Source organism: Hakea prostrata, chromosome 1 (genome assembly GCF_041222555.1).
Source record: "Hakea prostrata isolate BN-2017 chromosome 1, UWA_Hpros_2, whole genome shotgun sequence".
NCBI classification, from domain to species: Eukaryota; Viridiplantae; Streptophyta; class Magnoliopsida; order Proteales; family Proteaceae; genus Hakea; species Hakea prostrata.
Window position 1 is genome coordinate 4,451,571 of NC_142600.1, and position 18,150 is coordinate 4,469,720.

Genomic DNA, 18,150 nt, shown 5'->3' on the forward strand with positions numbered 1-18,150 from the left:
CTTATGTTCGACTATTCTTGATGATTTATTATGTAATATTCTTATTTTCAATATATAAAAGAATATTTTTCAAGAACACTCTAAAACATAGAGCAAAAATCAGAAACACCGTAAAATATTTAAAGTTGGCTGAAACATCTCAAAATATCTTTTAAGATAGCAACTACCTTTATCCGTTAGAATTGTGAATTGAACGAGATTAATAGACAAATATATCTTAAATACTATTTTTTACTAAAAATTAACATTATGATTTTACTTATTTTAAACATTGTAACTTATAAATACCAATAGTGGCGATTACTTAGCCTACCTAATAGCTTGGTCAAGAAGGATATGCTGGGGTTGGCTTTTATGGTGTGTTGGTCTATTTGGCTTGCACGTAATGAATTGATCTTCAGGGGTATTAATTGGGACTCAGGTATAGTTGTGAATAAAGCTTTGAAGGCTCACGCAGAGTTTTCTTCTGCTCAAATCAAGAACTCTCCTGCACCTTCTGCAATTAGATTGAGATGTCACTTTTGAACTTCCCTTCCTGTTGGTCAACTGAAATTGAACTGTGATTTCTCTTGGCTTTCCTGCGCCTTTTGCAATTAGATTGAGATGTCACTTTTGGACTTCCCTTCCTGTTGGTCAGCTAAAATTGAACTGCTCGTGATTCTAGTGGTGCCCCCCTTTTGGCTCTATCTATACCATGTCAGTCTCAATCAGTTTTAGTGGGCGAAGCTACTGGTGTCTTAGAAGGTTTGGTAGCTGTGATGGAATGTGGTTTTAGCGAGGTAATTGTTGAGATAGACAATATGTCTCTTGTTCGCATGATTAATCAGGAGATCCCCGCTTCTTGAAGTGGGCCCCCTCATTGAAGACATTCAATATATTTGTTCTCTTTGGGTGGATTTTGTGGTTAAGTATATTTTTAGGAAAGCTAATTCAGTTGCTCATTCCTTAGCTAGGATGACCGTGTCTTTGGCAAACAAGACGGTTTGACCTATTTCCTCTCCTTGGCTCCTTGATCTTTGTAATCAGGGTGTCTAGGTGGCAATTTGTCCCTTTATTTAATGAAAATTTTCTTTTAAAAAAAAAAAAAAAAAAAAAACTTATAAATACCAATATACCCCTAAGTTTTTCTTCATCCCCATCATGATTTATAATTTTTTGTCATGTAAAAGAATAATCTACTGGTTTTTTTATCTATCAAATACATTTCATGATTTTTTTTTTTCAATAAAATATATTTCATGATTGATCATCTTCTTTTCTGCTTTCTATTTTCCTTAGCAATGGAGAGCACCAGAAAAGGATAAAAATAATAAGATCAACTACCATAGGAGAAGAGGAGTTTTTGTACTCAGGTGGAACATTATTAAAACTTTTTATTTTTCTCCATTTGGAGCTTTGCCGTCTAGTTTTTCATGGTGTTGGGGATCTGAAGACAAGGGTTTTACAGTTCACTGGTCAATTTTATTACTACTTATAAGGAGAACTCAGAGCCATATATGTTATATTCTTTCATATGTGAGTATTGATTATCTAAATCAATTAAGAAAAAAGAACAAAAGAAGATGGGGAGAATGGATTGATTTCGAATATAATCAATTGTGATCAACCTCGACTTGGATGTTTCAGTTAGAGTAGTTGATTGTATGGTTTTCTAAATTAAATTGTATATGAAACCCACCTCCTAAACAAGTAGGAAGTAGTATATTTCCCTCTCATTTTCTTCGAGTTTTGTTCCCTCCTATTTTCGATAGATGACTTTTTTTGTTTTGTTTTTAAAAACAATATGCTATTAGTAGAGATTTGTAAATTTCAGTAAAGGCAATATTGTAAAATGATAATAAAAAAATAATAAAAATTATAGACAAGTGGTTAAGAATAATACTATAAAGTCACAATACATTAAAGACAATTTAAGAATTTTGAATTATCTAATAATTAGTTAAGGGCCATTTTGGTCAAATGAGTCTGAAGATTTCAAATCTATGGAGTCATAATTTATAAAATTAAATGTTTGGTTGTGGAATGAAATCTGTGGATTCATCCTAAAAAACTATTTGATCCACGTGATTTTTGTGAATCTGCAAATGAGTAGCTTTTTTGAAATATCTAGATTTCACCCCTTACCCATAAATCTACAGATTCACGTTTTTAGCATAAAAAGGTGAATCTCTAGATTTTATGAATGTAGAGATTTTTACAACCAAACAAGTATAATTCTCAGATTCATGAAATAAGAGATTTTAAATCTTTGGATTCAAGTAACCAAACAGGCCCTAATAGATTATACTAATGGAATGTACCATTGTCCTATTTTAAAAGATATTTTGAGGTGTCTTTGCCAACTTGAAATATTTTTTAGTTATGATTTTTGCTATATATTTTGAGACATCCTGAATTTTTTTTTTGTATAAAAAATGTTTGTTTTAAAAAAATGGCATTTGTAATTCGTAAACACATGATTTTCTCTAGACTTAAAATACTTTAATGTAATTTACCCAAAAAAAAACAATTTTGTATCTAAATCATACCTCGTTTTTTATTTAATTTTTAGTATAGCTAAACTGTTAATGAAAAGGAAACTTGGTGGGTCAATGATGAAGCTCAATCAATCATTCAGGTAAAGCAATCTAATCCAGAAGCTTGGCATATGATGAGAAATAAAATGGAAAAATACTATTCAGGCACTTGATAAACTTTATTTTTGGTCAAAGACCTATCGGTCGAACATCAAACTCAATTGCAACCATGATCTCTGCCATAAATGTACAAGCATGCCTTTCATATTTCAATCAATAGTGTGAATTTCTCGCTCAGACTTTGATTCTGGAACTCTTTTTGAGTAATTAAAGGCATTTATACAGCCAAAGCAGAGCTATTCTAATAGTAAAACCAACACCTCTTAGTGAAGAGATTGTGAGTTTGACTCTTGTTGAAACGTTTTAATATCCCAAATCCCCTGGCCCCTTTGTACCAAGAAAGAAAAAAAAAACATTTATGCAGCAGGAAATATACAAACTCATTGAAGACTTCTAACTGATATTGTAACCATGAGGTAGAAGAAAACCCTAAAGTCTCACATATTAATGACAATGCCTTCCGGGCCAAAAACCTGCTGTCACAAAACTTTGAAATATAGCTGAAAATACAAGACAATTAATCATACAAATATTATTAGAAGAGGAAATATATAATCCGTCCACCATAAAAAATGTACCTAAAATTCTTGAAGCTTATAACTCAGCAGAAGAAAGTAGAGAACAGATCCCAAGAACAAAATCCCAGAAAAAAAGAACCACAAGTACAAGAAATCAACATTTTCTCACCACACTCTTCATTTCTAGTGAATGTGGAAACAGAATTAACTTTAAAGAATACAAAAAGAATGAATCAAACAACCTGCCCTAAACAAAAAGATACATTTATGGAGAACAAATTCTTGACTATGTACAATGCAACTGTGCAACTGATAATACAAAAGAAAATCATTCTCTGTTTGTTATATCTTTACTTTCACACTCAAAACTACAACTAAAAGAAGCAACCAATAAGGTCACTATTTGTTGGACCATACGAATTCAATTTCCAGGTTCCTAGAGGGCCCACTTTTGCTTTGTGGAAGGAGGGTGTACTCTCCCGCAACTGTCCCGAGCACCAGGACTTGGTCAATCAGGATTGTTACTTTACCGAAAGAGCTCTGCAGCATAAAGGAATGAACTGGAAGTCAGTAACCAATCCAAGCAATAAGAGAAGAAGATACAAGAACACCCCCAGGGGAGGGAGTTGGCTGTGCAACTCCTTCAGGGATCACTGACCTTTCCAATTTTGCTCTTATTCTTGCACGAGATATGAAGTTTCTGTCCTTTTGGAGGACTATCAAATGCCCATGCGAAGCTCTCATCCCACTCAGGGGTAGGCCCAGTTGATACAATCTGAAAAGCAAGCAGGCAGTCACAAATATAGTTACAACCAATTAAGAATGTACATGTAGAAAATATGCTACTATCTTCTTCTTTTTCTTTTTCATCTTTTGCATTTCAATAAGAAACTTACGGCAAATGGAATATGCTTTTCAGTAATCATAATGAATTTTAATGTCAGCATTCAAAACTAGGCTTCTGTAACATAATGGGCCCCATAATTTGCTACCTCAAATTGAAGACAAAATGGAAATATTTTAAAGCTCAAGTCCATGTCACGAGACATTGTCTTGCACATTGAGATGTAAAGTAGGTCAATATGTGTGCTCAACAACAGATAGTTGTTGACTTGTTGCGGAATCATGGGTTTCCCTGTAGTTAATTTAGCATTCTGGGGAAAGAAAAGGAAACTAGTTATTACATTCAACCTATCTTCTTACTTTTAGGGATGAAATAAATAATTTGATCTTGCTACCTATGTATATCTAGCTTTAGTTTGCTGCCAATATAAACCTCATCTTAAGTTTATTACCTTTTCTAGATTTAACCACTCTTCTCTCACAACTCACAATTGAGGATGGGAGAACAAGCTTCAATCTCTTAAGTCAACAAAGACCAGAAATGTGGTTGACGAACCATTGAAAATCTGCAGCGTGTCTAGCCATTTGAGCTTTTCTTTGGAAAAAGGTGAGAATTCAATTTTATTTCGGTTAAATTTTATTTATTTATTTATTATTATTTTTTTAATGAGTATGTTTGTATTACATCCTATTTTTCATTTATGTGGGTCTTTTTTCTCCTATTTAGTCGTTACTGGTAGAATTATATCATATAGCAACATTGCATTGAAACTGCTTCTAATATAAAATTATCTATATACTGCAAGCCTAGGCAGAATCCTTGTTCCCGAGGTTACACCACACCCCCCCCCCTCCAAGAAAAGAAATCCCCCAGACAAAAAGGAAAAAACACCTAGGGCTGCCTAATCACCGGGACAGCTATTATGGTCTGCAGACCGTACGATAATACCAACCAGCAAGGTTTATGGCATCAAGAGATTTCTAAGCTGCTAAACATGAGTACATCAAAACCAACCACATGCATATGGACTAGATGGACCACTACACACCTAATAATGCATTATTATGTCCAGTCCACTTAAATTCCACTTATTGTGTCATAAGTTGCATTAAGTGTAGTTTATACCAGAAAAATACAACTTTTTGAAACCTTTTAAAGTCATATTGTTGATGCAAAATTCTATTTTATGGCAGCAGATGGGATCCGAATGCAAAAGTAGATATAAGGGAACCAATGACTATGAATTAGTCCTTTTTTTTGGATAGTTGGCTGTGGTTGAAATCCTAAAAAAATTGAATCCGTATCTTACATGTTTTACATTTCAGTTTGAGAATGCAGGTATAACTGCAATCAGTATTGATTACAAGTCAGTATTGATTACAAGTCAATAACCATGCATTCAGAAAGTTGTTCTACCTGTCAGAATGGAAATGCATATAAGGGTTTGCATGTAACATACCTTGGTTTGCCTTGGAGGAGTGTTGCCTAGTGTGAGCTTACAGTAGACACTTGGGCTCCCCACTGACTGTTTAAAATTGTTACCACGCTTTATAATTACCAGTAACGTCCCTGGCAAAGACTGCAAAAGGAGTTCTGCCTTCTCCTGAAACCGAGGGGCCCCAGAATGGATCAAATATTGGAGCAAAGGTATTGCCTCTGCAGCAGCAACTGATTGAGCTTGGGAGACTTCAGCAGGGCATGCTGACCAAGCTTGCCTCAGAAGGAAAAGTGAATCCATGGCTGCCTCTTGGGTTGCCTCAGTCCCTGTCTTGAGTGCTGTGACCAGATGAGGAATACTTAGTGTGGCAGCCTCAGTAGCTCTCAAGCGTGGAAGGTTATTAAAGAGTGCATTTAGAGCCTTCAGATATTCCTCGTTCACACTTCCAGTGGCCACTGAATCATTCTGAATGGCAGCTGCAGGACACCGGTTAAACATCAGAAAAGTTAAACAGAATAACGTAAGGAACATCAGTTACTTCACAAAGGATATGCATAGGTCTCATGTGACAAAGATACAATTATCAAACTATTCATGGTTCCCTAATTTTATTATAAAAATTTTAGACCAGGAGGATTAAATAGCAACTATCACCATATAAATTTTTATAACCTGAGACAAATAGCAACTATCACCATATAAACTTTTACAACCTGAGACTGACTGGCCAAATTTGCAAGTAAATGCAAAGGGTACAATAGTTGGTATTTCCTCTCGTTAGCATTTCCCCCCCCCCCCCCCAAAGTGTTAACAGGGATGCATAAAGAATGGCATACTGAACTGACTGCAGATCAGGAGCAAGGATGGTATATCTCATGATTACCCCCCCCCCCCCCCCCACAAAAAAAAAAAAAAAAAAAAAAAAAACTCCAAAAGAAAAAGAAATCAATGTCTCAAGGAATGTAGATATGTTATCCTCCTGACATTGGACATACAAGAAAAGAGAGGAAACAACAGTTCATTTGGTTACTTTTCCTAGATATGTTCTATTCTTCAGTATTCATGTACGTTTAATTAGCCTGAGGACCTATTGTAAAATTTACCCGAAAGAACCATCTTAAAATGGAAGGAGATACAGATATTCTTGACTATTTGGTCCTTATCTTCTTCTTATTTTTTTAACCTAACAGAATGGGTTGAAGGTGCCAGCCTGGCAGCCAGGACCTCAGTTGGTTGTAGCTACTAGAGAGGTCTTCGGATGGAATCCAGTCTTAACAAAACAGCAGACACACTGCCAAGCCTTGACTTCTTCTTTTTTTGGGGATGAATGCAGTCTGAACTTATCAACCGACACCAGGTTCGGTCCAAATTTATAGCATCAACATAAGATATACTGTTGAATCAGAAATAGGAATAATAAAAGAAACCCCCCAAAAAGTTAAAGTTATTTTTCATTTCACATTCTTTATGCAGTTAGCTATCTAAGCAAATTCAGTGGACAACCAGAAAGGCCTTACTCCATTTTCAAAGAATCTTCAATATGGAGTAATTCACACACTCCAAAGCATTAGCATGCAGAAAATTCACACACTCCAAAGCACTAGCATGCAGAAAGCTACCTTAACTTATCTAAAGTCTGACATATTGAGCTCATACAAGGATCAAAGGAAACATTCTCCATCCAGTTATATACATTTAACTGAGGTGCATTACCAGTTTGGATACTGCAAAGACAGTAAAACAAAAGCATGGCAGATAACATTTTCTGCTGAGGGACTGAAACATAATTGCATAACTATTCATGCCAATTGTGGCTTGCTATGCTTCTATGACTTGAGACATTTATATAAAATTTCATTTTTGTCATCATCTGAACTAAAACAAACAGAAGAAAGCTAAATACCTTCTTGTAGCCCAGTTGCAAGTTGGTGTCAGTATAAGCAAATAGTCTTTTTTTTTTTTTGGGGGGGGATGAGTGAAGAATTCATTACCAAAGCCCCAAGAAGGGAGAGAAATGACTATACAAAAGAGAAGAGAACATGGGGGAGCTACAACTGACTAGCTGGACAAAGAGAGGATCCTAAACCCCAGGCAACAACAGGCAGCTCCTTGGAGTATCCAAAACTGGGGGGGGGGGGGTTGAGGGAGGGACTGAATCCTGGCAGAAACATCAAACCAGATAGCTCTCCAAATCAAGTTCAGGGACCCTAAGGTTCCGCTCCTACCATAAGTGAGAGATCATTACACAGAACACCAACTTGCCACCCAAGTCACAAACAATCAAATTAGAGAAGGATCTCAAAAACCAAGGCCAATCCTTAGAGAACCCAAAGGTATGTGTGGAGTGGGCCAAACAGTGTCAGCGGCTTAACCCCACAAAAGCAGGAGAAGAAGAAAAAAAAGTGGTTGACATCTTTGGGGCCATTCGAACAGTCATTTCGTTTACCTACTTGGACAGGGCCTGGAAGGCTGACTGATTTGCTTTACTTATGTAAGCATGAGAATGGTATATTTTGCAAAGAGAAAATTTAGAGAAATAAAATACTTATTAGAGTTCAAAAAGAATGAAGAAAGAAAATCTAAACATTTACAATGAAATCCATGACAGACTGACAGTCATAATTGATGCCTGAACTAAGACAGCTAGAAGACTCTAGGAACAGAGGATAACAAAAGATAAAAAATTAATGTAGAGCACATCAATGGTCGAAGATGTTCAACACCCTCCTACAAAAAATGGAATTGCTGAGGAGGATTTATATACCCATAGATAGATAAGGTAAGGCTTTTTGTGAGAAGAAGAAGATAATGCAAGAGTAAGATAAACTGCAAGCTTTCAGTAAGAAATTATGTTTATTTTTCTAAACAAGATTCTAGCAGAATTCTAAGTCACAGAAAGACCAGTGTGTTTGTTTTTATCCAACGTCACAGGCATTAATCAGATGCATACTAGTGATATATGTTACTGTAACCAAAAGCAGACAGAGATTCACAAAAGCCAGAAAGGAATAAGACAAACCAGTTAGAGCAGAGACTGTTTCACTTGAGGCATACTCCTGAATCGTATGGTTGGAGAAGAGAAGTTTAATGAACATTGCTGCTTGGACTGATGTATCTGGGTCACTATCATTGAAGAGGTCCAGTACAACCTGAACCCCCCCAGCTTCTGCAACTGCTCTTTTATTTGCTCGATTGTACATAACTAGATTTTGCAAGGCACAAATAGCAACAACTTTCATTTCTTCTGAAGGTTGGTCTTCAAGCAGATTTACTAGGGCTCTACAAGCTGAAACTGCATCTGTAGTCCGGGCAAGACTCTCATTCTGAAACAAATCACCAAGAGCTAGGGTAGCCAATAACCTCGCTTGCTGCGTTTGAGTATGTGGATCCAAAAGGTACTGGGAGAGGGGTGAAATCACAGATTTAGCAGCTTTTGTTTCTCTGACTTTAACATTGTTCAGCAATACTTCCAGCAGTCTTGCTGCAGTTTCCTCACATTGATGAGACCTGAGGAGCTCCACCAGTGCCTCCAGAGCACCACTTTCAGCCATTGCTAAGGCACTAGTTGCATCATCACTTTCCAAAACAAGCAGAGCATTTAATGCACCAATCATTGTGCTTTCTGTGCCTGATCGAAGCAACTTTACCAACACTGCAACAGGTACTTCCAGAAAATATTGAGAGCTGAACTGCAGGATACTGCCTAAGACAGAAGCAGCAGATTCCCACATTGCATGAGGCAATGGAGGATCAACTTGTAAAATGAGTTTTGACAACTCACTGACACCACCCTCTTTTGCAATTTCATTTGGCCATGTTAATGCAATACTCACCAGAGTTTTCATAGCCCTCTGTTGCAAAACAGGTATACCAGACCCTAGAACATGTATGAGTGGACCAATCGTCTGCTGTGTTATTGGGTCCTTCTGGAGATGCTCTTCCAAGAGCAAATGTGAGAGAAGTTCAGCTGCCAGCTGTTGCACAGGTGATGTTGGAGAATCCAATAAAGGGATAAGAGGATCAATTGCTTGGTGAGGAGTCAAGTTATATTCAGAACGGCATTGCTGATGCTCCAAAATATTAACAAGAACCTGTAAAGCACTATGCTGTCCATCGGGCCTGAATTCAGGTCTTGATAACAAGAGAAAAAGGGGTTCAACCACTTTGGCTGCTGAAGGGCCCTTTGCAATGGTAGCATTATTGGTCAGTATCCGAAGTAGTTCTGCAAGTACAGCACAGAGAAAATCTGGTGATTCAAGGAGGATATCTAGTATGCTCTCAACAACCCCAGCTTTCACCATTTCCATCTTACAAGCAGGCCGATCTTTCCCTAACTTTACAAGAGCTTTTGAGATAGCCTCATGGAGGGTGTAGTTTCTACCATAAAGAAGTCCAACAAGGGGAATGACAGCACCATTTGCAGCAACTAGTTCTGCCAAATTCTCATCATCCAGTAGCTTATCGAGTGCATGGACAACTGAATGATGAGCAGGACTAAATTCAGTTGCAAGAAGAGAGATAAGAGGCTCAACACAGCGAGTTGCAGCCACTGTAGACCTGATTCTTGAATTTCCAAAAAGGACATAACATAACTCAGCAGCATCTCTTTTCAGTTCCATTGAACAATTTGATGAAAGAATCCTACAAAGAACATCCACTGCATTCATTTCAGCATCTGCAACAGATAGGGCTTTAGATGGACTTTCGCATAGTAACCTAACCAATGCAGCAATAGCTGCATGTTGCTCCTTCTCCATGCCAGTGTTGAGAATCTCCACCAGGGGCTGAACAGCTTGTCGAGCAGTTTCGGAGTTCTTGATATGGTCTGACAAAAACAGATTCTCCAAGGCTTTAGCAGCACTGTACCTTGCCACTCTTCCGCCAAGGCGCAAAACAGCAACCAACTGATTGACAGCACCAAATGCAGCATCATGTTTCCGTATTTCAGCACTGCCAAACAGAATCCCAAGTAAATCTGTTGCTGCTTCTTCTGTTGCATCCTGTGGGCTAAGAGAAAGATACTTGGTCAGAGCTTCTAAAGCACCTGATTCTACCATTACAATCTTGTTTGGAGGACTATCCTTTGCAAGCTGAGTCAGGAGTCCAAGAGCTAGAAAGGGTGCTCCTGGTCGATCTGGAATTGGTTTTAACAGATCAACTAGAGCAGGTATTGCTTTCCGAGAAGTAGCACCAACTCTAATGTCATCGACTCTAAATAACCTCTCCAAAGCAACTTGCTCTGGATTGCGAAGCAAAGCAAACTCTTCTGATAGTTCCAATAGATCACATATATCATCATCTGCACAACCGAGAAAGGAAATAAGTCCACCTGCAGCCCCTGAATTTGCAACGGCCAGAAGAGTCCCTCTGCTGCCATTACAGACAAGACTTGCCACTGCTTGTGCAGCAAAATATCTGTTTGCTGACTCCTCCGATCTCAACAAACTTGCAAGTACAGGTATCGAGCGCATGGTTGCATGTCCTCGTATGATATCTCTATCTTGAAACAATATTGCGAGCAGTAAAGCACAAACCCATGTACTGGTATATTCTCTAAAGTCACCCTGCAGAAATTACATGCACAAAAGATTAATAGATGCTTCAACACTGCATCAATGGCATGTAGCAGGACTGACCAGATAAAGGGTAATAACAAAGAATTTGTCATGGAAATGCACAGACAATATCACCTATAAATGACAATAACATACTCAAGAGTAAACCCATAATTAAGAGGTTTCAAAACATATTATTTAATGTCCTAAATCATATTTGAAATACCTGAATAGCTTGAGACAAACACTGAGAAATCCTCTCAGTAAGAACTTCAACTGCTCCAGTCTCCATAATACCAATTCTACTCCCGCCATGATGGCAGGCAAGTATAGAAAGCATCCATATAGCTAAACTGTCACCAGAAATGACTGATGTGGTAATTTCAGACTCTCCTTGTCTGGTTGGTTCTTTAGCATGCCTATAAATGCTTATCCTGTCATTGTTTTCATTGTTCCTGGGGGGAGTAAATCCAGATGACTGCCTTGACCTGAGCATTTCAACAAGAGAGTTGATGAGATAATTACATGAGTTTGATTCGTTGAGGGATTCAATTACCCTTTGATGATGAACTTTTGCAGCACAAATAATAAGTGCAGTTCCTCCAACTTTAACTTTGGAGCTTCTTGAGTCGATGACCCTTTTAGCAATTGATGATATGCAACCCAAGCTACTAGCAATTTTATCTCCAAGAACATCAGGTTGATCTCTGCAAAGCCTCGACAATATTTCTATGGCTTTTTCCTGCAACAAAGGAGTTGCATCAGCTATACATGACACTATTGGAGCAATGGTATGAGGACATTCAGCAAGGACAGTCCATGAAGGCTTGATATGCTCTTTACTTCCTTCGGTTCTAAACAGCAAAGAAAGTGCGTCAAGTGCTTCTGATGTGGCAGCAGATTCAGCACTAGCAGATTCCAGGAGAGCAACTAATGCTAGAACTGTTCCAGCACGATTGACACAATCAGACAGTACTTGATCAACTGAACGATATTGGAGAAGGCGAGCAATAGCTGCTGCAGCATGAGTTTTTCCATCAACTGTGCCTTCTTGCAACACCCTCGTAGCAGGCAAAATAATTTCTTCAGGGAATGCTTTCTCCGAAATTTCATTATCCAAAAGAAGATTAGCCAAAGCTCTTGTTGCTTGTTCTGCAATTTCAAGAACCACAGAATTGGCTAGAACAATTAATGGAGACAGTGCTTCCCTAGCAGCAGAAGCCACATCCTGATTTTGTGTTATTGAAAGAAAGATCGCAGCTAGGCAGCATGATGCTTGGACTAAGATTTTTTCAGAGTCCACATTTAACAGCTTCAGGGCCAACTGAAGAGCCTTAACTGCAATACCACTTTCACGCAAATCCTTCCGGTAATGGAAGAGTGCAGCTAGAACTGATGCAGACTTTGCTTGAGTCTCTTCCTTTGTTGAAGTCAAAAGTGTAATCACTGTCTCAATTGCATCATTGGCAGCACTGCCTTCACGCACTATGTCCTTAAAGGGGGCCACAGAAAGCAAACTTTTCAGAGCATCCAAAATATAGACCTTTGATTCAGGAAGATCGCTAATCAGTAATGCTGTGAGTTGGCTGATCGTCCCCGTGTCTGATTTATGGATAAGGTGGTTCAGTGTTTTCGCTGCAATCTCCTTCCCATTCTGGCTGCCATTCTTCAACAGCCATAACAAAGCTGGCACTGCATCAGCACTTTCAACACATGCTCGTATATCTTCACTGTGGTTGCATAGGTTTCCAAGGATTGTTGCAGCATCTTCTTTGGCTCTTGCAGACCCTGTCTCTAGAATTTGAACAAGTGGAGGTATACCACCAGCTGCAGTAATTGCCCATTTACTTTCATCATTCTCATTTGATAGAAGGCAAAGCAGAGCAACTGCACATTCCTGCTGTTGCTCAGATGAAAGGCCAAGAAGTGATATCAACAATTGAATTCCCTCACGACCCAGAAGCGCACGCCATAGACTGTCTTCTTCATTGGAAAGTATGAGAAGGGACCTAATTAGCTGATCCTGGACTTCATTGGTCGCCATTGTGATTAAACCAACAAGCAGACGCTTTGCGTCAGAGTTTTCAAGTTTGTTGGAGAGGATAACATTCCCATACAAACTTGCGAGGGCTTCAATGGTGCGCTCCCGCACAAGAAATGGTAACTTAGGCTTGAACTGATTAACCAATACCTTCTCAATAATTAGAGGGTCTGAGGCTCTAATCATTTCTGCAGTGCTATCATAGATCATAAGAGCTGAAGCTAAAGCCCCTAATGTGTCAGCAGTCTGCGCAGTTGATGTGCACGAATCAAGACTTTTTCCAAGGCTTGAGATGACATATGATAAACCACCAGAGATATTTGCTAGAGCACACATTGCATTCTCTTGCAATGCTTGTGCATACTCGCCTTCCATGAATTCTTTAGAGGGAGCAATTGTAGCATTTATTAAAGCAGGAATACCATTTGACTTAGCAATCTCGCTTCTTGCTTCTTTGCTCTGACCAGATAAAGATTTTAAAGCACCTGCAGCCTCTGCCCTGACAGAGGCTTCATTACCAGACACCAAAAGCTTCAGCAATTGCTTAGTGGCTTCAGCAGCCAAGATCCTCGAACAAACAGACGCATCTTCCATCATCATACATGCAAGAAGAAAGCAAACATTAGCTTGAGTACTTGACTGTCCGCTTTTGAGCAACTTCACCAAAATATCCACTCCTCCTGCTTCAATTGTTGATGACCAGAATCCCTCGGTGCAGCTGGACAGGTTTCTCAAAGCCCCAGTAAGGAGGTTATCAACCAAGTTCCCGGCCTTGGAACCATTTTGTAGTTGCTCCCAAAGAACTGGAACAACTCCTTCAGTAGAGAATATCTTTGAACCAACATGATCCCCAGCTCCACCTTGAGAGACAGCATGGATAACTTTTGCAGCTGCAATTTGACCTTCAGCTGAGCTAGAACGTAGGAGACCAAGCAATGGTGGAATGCATCCCCCGAGCAAGACTTTCACCCTTAATTCCTCCTCCTTACAAAGAGATCCTAAAACAGTAGCAGCCTGCAATTTCACACCAAGTGATCCTGATCTAAGAAGAGAAACAAGTATTGGAACTGCCTGAGAGTGAGATCCAACAGCACTGAAGGCATTGTCACGTGTATTTATAAGGTCCAGTAACTGCTTCAATGAATTTTCTTTCTCCTGCGGAGTTGACGAACTCCAGCGCAACTGCTCAATGCATTGGGCGACACTTGCTAATGTCCCGTCAGGGTCCTCCATACTGGTGGTTCTATCCCTACAGTTGAGTTCAAGTAAGACCTTGTATTTACAGATATCATAAGTCCTACGCCAGCCTAACCAAAATGTATTATTTCAAGCTAAAACTCATTTCTTCCAGTTATTCTGGGAAGGAAATAAACTATGGCCTATCATAAAGCCTCAAAAAGTAAAGCTTCATATTTGTCACAGTTTTTCCAAGGGATATAGTATTCTCCCAAAAAAAGAAATGAACTCAATCTTTCACTTCATATTATAGAAGAGAAATAAAAAACAAACAGGTAAAAATAGTAACAGCAATGTTGGTAAATCAGAATGGATTGACATTCCAAGACAAAAATCTTCCACTTAGATTTTTTTTAATCCAGATTCCACTGAGATTATGTCAAAAAGGAAACCAGATGGAATCTAGAGCAAAAGCTAGGTACGTCCAACCCTATGGCCAGGTTCAGGGTGTAGTTCAACCTTATATTATAGCAAAAACTATATTTAAACCATTCCCCCCCCCCCCGGGCGGTCATCTCAGGGTCATTCAAAACATGTCATCACTTGCAACTAAGTACCAGTAGATGAAATATATTTTTCTTCTCAAACTTTTAACCTATTAATGAAGTAGGATTTATCCATTTATGTTCTCTTGTCTAAAGCTGCTTCTGTTGATGCTCCAATCAAGACTACATGCCACCTCAGTTTTTAGGCACAAAACTTCCTCTTGATTTTGGCTGACAATTCAGCAGATAAAAGTAATTAACAGTTCCACCAATCTCATCAGTGATTCACAATAGATCACCTAACTGGGTGATCCTATATGCCAGATACAAGATGACAATGTAGGCTTGTTCATGCTTTTGCCCCAACCCTACTGCTGCACTGCATAGTACAGCAACTCACTTACACCTGAACATGCACAGGAGTACAGGATTTGTTGTCTGATACCACATATTCATTTTATAGCTATAGAGAGTTAAGAAAGTTCTTCACAGCAACTAGATAAAGTGGGAAAATTCTTCACAGCAGCTAGATAAACTGAAACCTAAAAGCAACCAGGTGACATTAATTTTTCACATATAGCAGAAAACAGTAATTCGTGGTATGTCACAGACAAAAAAATCATGAAAGCTGGAAACATTATACAGGAAAATCCTTAAATACCTCAATCCCATCTTCATGACCGATAGGGGAGTTGGAGGCTCCAAATCTTGAAGTTTTGGATCCATATTTCTTTCCTGGGATAACAAAAGAATATTGTGATGGGTGGGTATCAACAATCACAGAAAGAAGGATAAGAAAATTGTCAAAGATAAGATTACAGGATATCAGTGGCAGTTGCATTGAAGGCAATTGTTTGACTTTCTCTACAATTAACGAGTTTACTCTGTATAGCACTTATTAATCACACAAAAATACCCAGGAAAAAAAAAGAAAAAGAAGCAAAATAATACATGCCATACTTTCAGCGACCAATATATTGGCATTTGACATTGACAGTAACAAATGATTTATCACCTTACGACCTGCTGCTTTCCATTATTTGGATGAAGAGACCAGGAACGTATAGCTTTACACCATTTGATAATTTAAAACATAGCGTTCTACTTTTCAAGGTGCCTAAGGACCTATCCTGGACCAATTTACACTAAAGCTCCTTTCCATCTTCTAAGAGAAAGCTAAAACTGGATTATGAAGGGGGCGTCAGTTCAATGTGAAAATCAATAATGGAATTGAAACATCCAAAGGAGCATAGTAGGACTCCAAGTTTCAAATTTATATGAATACGGGTCATACATTATATGAACACAGAAGACAGTGTAATCGATGAAAGCTCTTCCAATGTAAATTCGAACAAAATGGCGACTAATAGAGTTACTTGTCAAGGCAGAAACGTACAAGATCAGGAGCTCCATGGTTGAATAGCTGGCGGGAAAACCCCATGCTAGTGTCGCCAGCTATACAGCAGTTGGAGAATAACTTTTCTAGATCTCGTCGTGAAAAGAAGAAGAAGAAGAAGAAAAACGCTTCTACCGATCCAGTAATGGGATAAAGAAAAGGAACATCTAACCAGACTCGGATAGAATGCTTAATTGCTCAATGTTAAAGGATCTAGAGACCAGCCAAATGAAATCCTTTTTAACTTATCCGTTCGATTTCCAAAGCATAATGGGAGCACAAAGCTTCGATCAAAGACTATAGAGAAGTACTCATAGATTGCATTGAATCCGAATCGATTCAGGAAATTCAACTGAATTAGCACCAAAATTGACAAGTGACTCCAGTTAGTCTCAGAACGATCAGATCAGTCTTTCTAGTATTATATCTCGGATAGACTCCAGTATTCAAGTCACTAACCAAAATCAGTCAAGCTAGCATTATATCTCGGATGAATTCCAAATAAGCAACACGAAATCTGAGATATTATACATCCCATTTATAATCCGAAGTAAAAAAAAAAACCATCCAAACAACAAATCCAACCAATTAAAAGAAACTGAAAGCAAGCAATGAGTTAAAGATCCAATTTACTCACCTTCTAATCCTCCCCTTCTTCAATTCTTTGAAATAATGAAGATCAAGGTTTCAATGCAAGCATCTTGTTGCAGAAGAAGAAGAAAGAAGAAAGAAGACGGTTACTGAATTGTGATGTGAAGGCTGTAGTGATTCGTTTGGTCGGACTGAGAGTATAAAAGAGTATATGCAAAAAAAATTTCCCCCGGTTTGCACTGGAGAATTAAAAAAACCCAACATTTTCTCCTCATTTTTTAATTTCATAAAAATTAAATCCTTATATTTTAATAATATAATCCGCTCTATTTCCAACTGTTGTGTCGATGGATCGGAGAGTGACCTTTTGTTTGGCACGTGATCGCCGACAATTTTAAAGCTCCGGCTTCATAGCTTCTCTGTCGGCTCAGCTCACATAAATAATTTTAAAGGATTTTTTGAATTAAAGAAAAGGGAAAACTTGTAAAATAAAACTATTAATTTTACATAAAAAAAATTAAGAATCTGATTAGGAGCACTTGTAAATCATTAAGCTTATAATATGAGATTGGCCTTCTGTTTAGACTTTATAGGACAAAAGATCATCTTTCTTTGAATAAGTAGAGACATGAATTATATATATTAACACCTCATTTCTATATTTTGTATACGTGTACACGTGATTATCACATCATGATGGTATATTTTATAAATTTTTAATAAATACCTCAATTATTATTTTTTCTACTGAATACATTATCCAATATTTTATCAGTGTCATTTACAGTAACGTAGATATAATATATAATCATCTAATATTAATATGAAGAGTTAAGTCATCATATATAATCATCCAATGTTATGCAAATATTTAACCAATCATCGGGCTATATCGTGGATCATTTATAAGAGGTCAACTTAGACCACTTAATCCTCATTTTCCGGACCATTATGCCCTTGAAATGTGTTTAACAGATTTGGTGTTTGTAAATATATTCATGAAGGGGCTTTTGTAGTTCGAAGACTAATCACGGATAATATCATAGAGGCTCATGAAAATTTCCATTTAATGCATAAAGCTCGAAGTAAGAAATGTTTTATTGCCTTTAAAATGGATATGTCTAAGGCTTATAATATGATAGATATTGGCATTTTAATTAAATTATTTAATTTTATTGGGTTTGATGATAAGTGGTGCAGGCTAATTGACATTTTAATCTCATCCCTCACCTTCTCCGTGAAGCTCAACGGATCCACCTACTCTTGGTTTTCAGGATCACGAGGCTTACGACAAGGGTGCCCCTCAATCCATGCCTTTTTTTATTATTATTAATTATGGAGGTTCTGTCTCATCTACTTGATGAGTACAAATCAGTCAAATTCCTAAGTGGCATCAAAATAGGAAGAGGG

The 18,150-nt window shown here is 37.9% G+C and overlaps 1 protein-coding gene across 1 annotated transcript; it reads right to left on the reverse strand.

Annotated features, from left to right (window-relative positions):
• Positions 1-3,299: 3,299 nt before the first annotated feature.
• On the reverse strand, positions 3,300-16,955 carry LOC149026830 (protein CELLULOSE SYNTHASE INTERACTIVE 1-like). Its single transcript, XM_089156517.1, has 7 exons — positions 16,787-16,955; positions 15,415-15,488; positions 11,218-14,281; positions 8,456-11,000; positions 5,458-5,912; positions 3,813-3,929; positions 3,300-3,694 (listed from the first exon to the last, which is right to left on the reverse strand). Exons 2-7 carry the CDS (start codon positions 15,477-15,479, stop codon positions 3,554-3,556), a joined length of 6,387 nt encoding a protein of 2,128 aa, XP_089012643.1. The 5' UTR covers positions 15,480-15,488; positions 16,787-16,955; the 3' UTR covers positions 3,300-3,553.
• Positions 16,956-18,150: the final 1,195 nt, after the last annotated feature.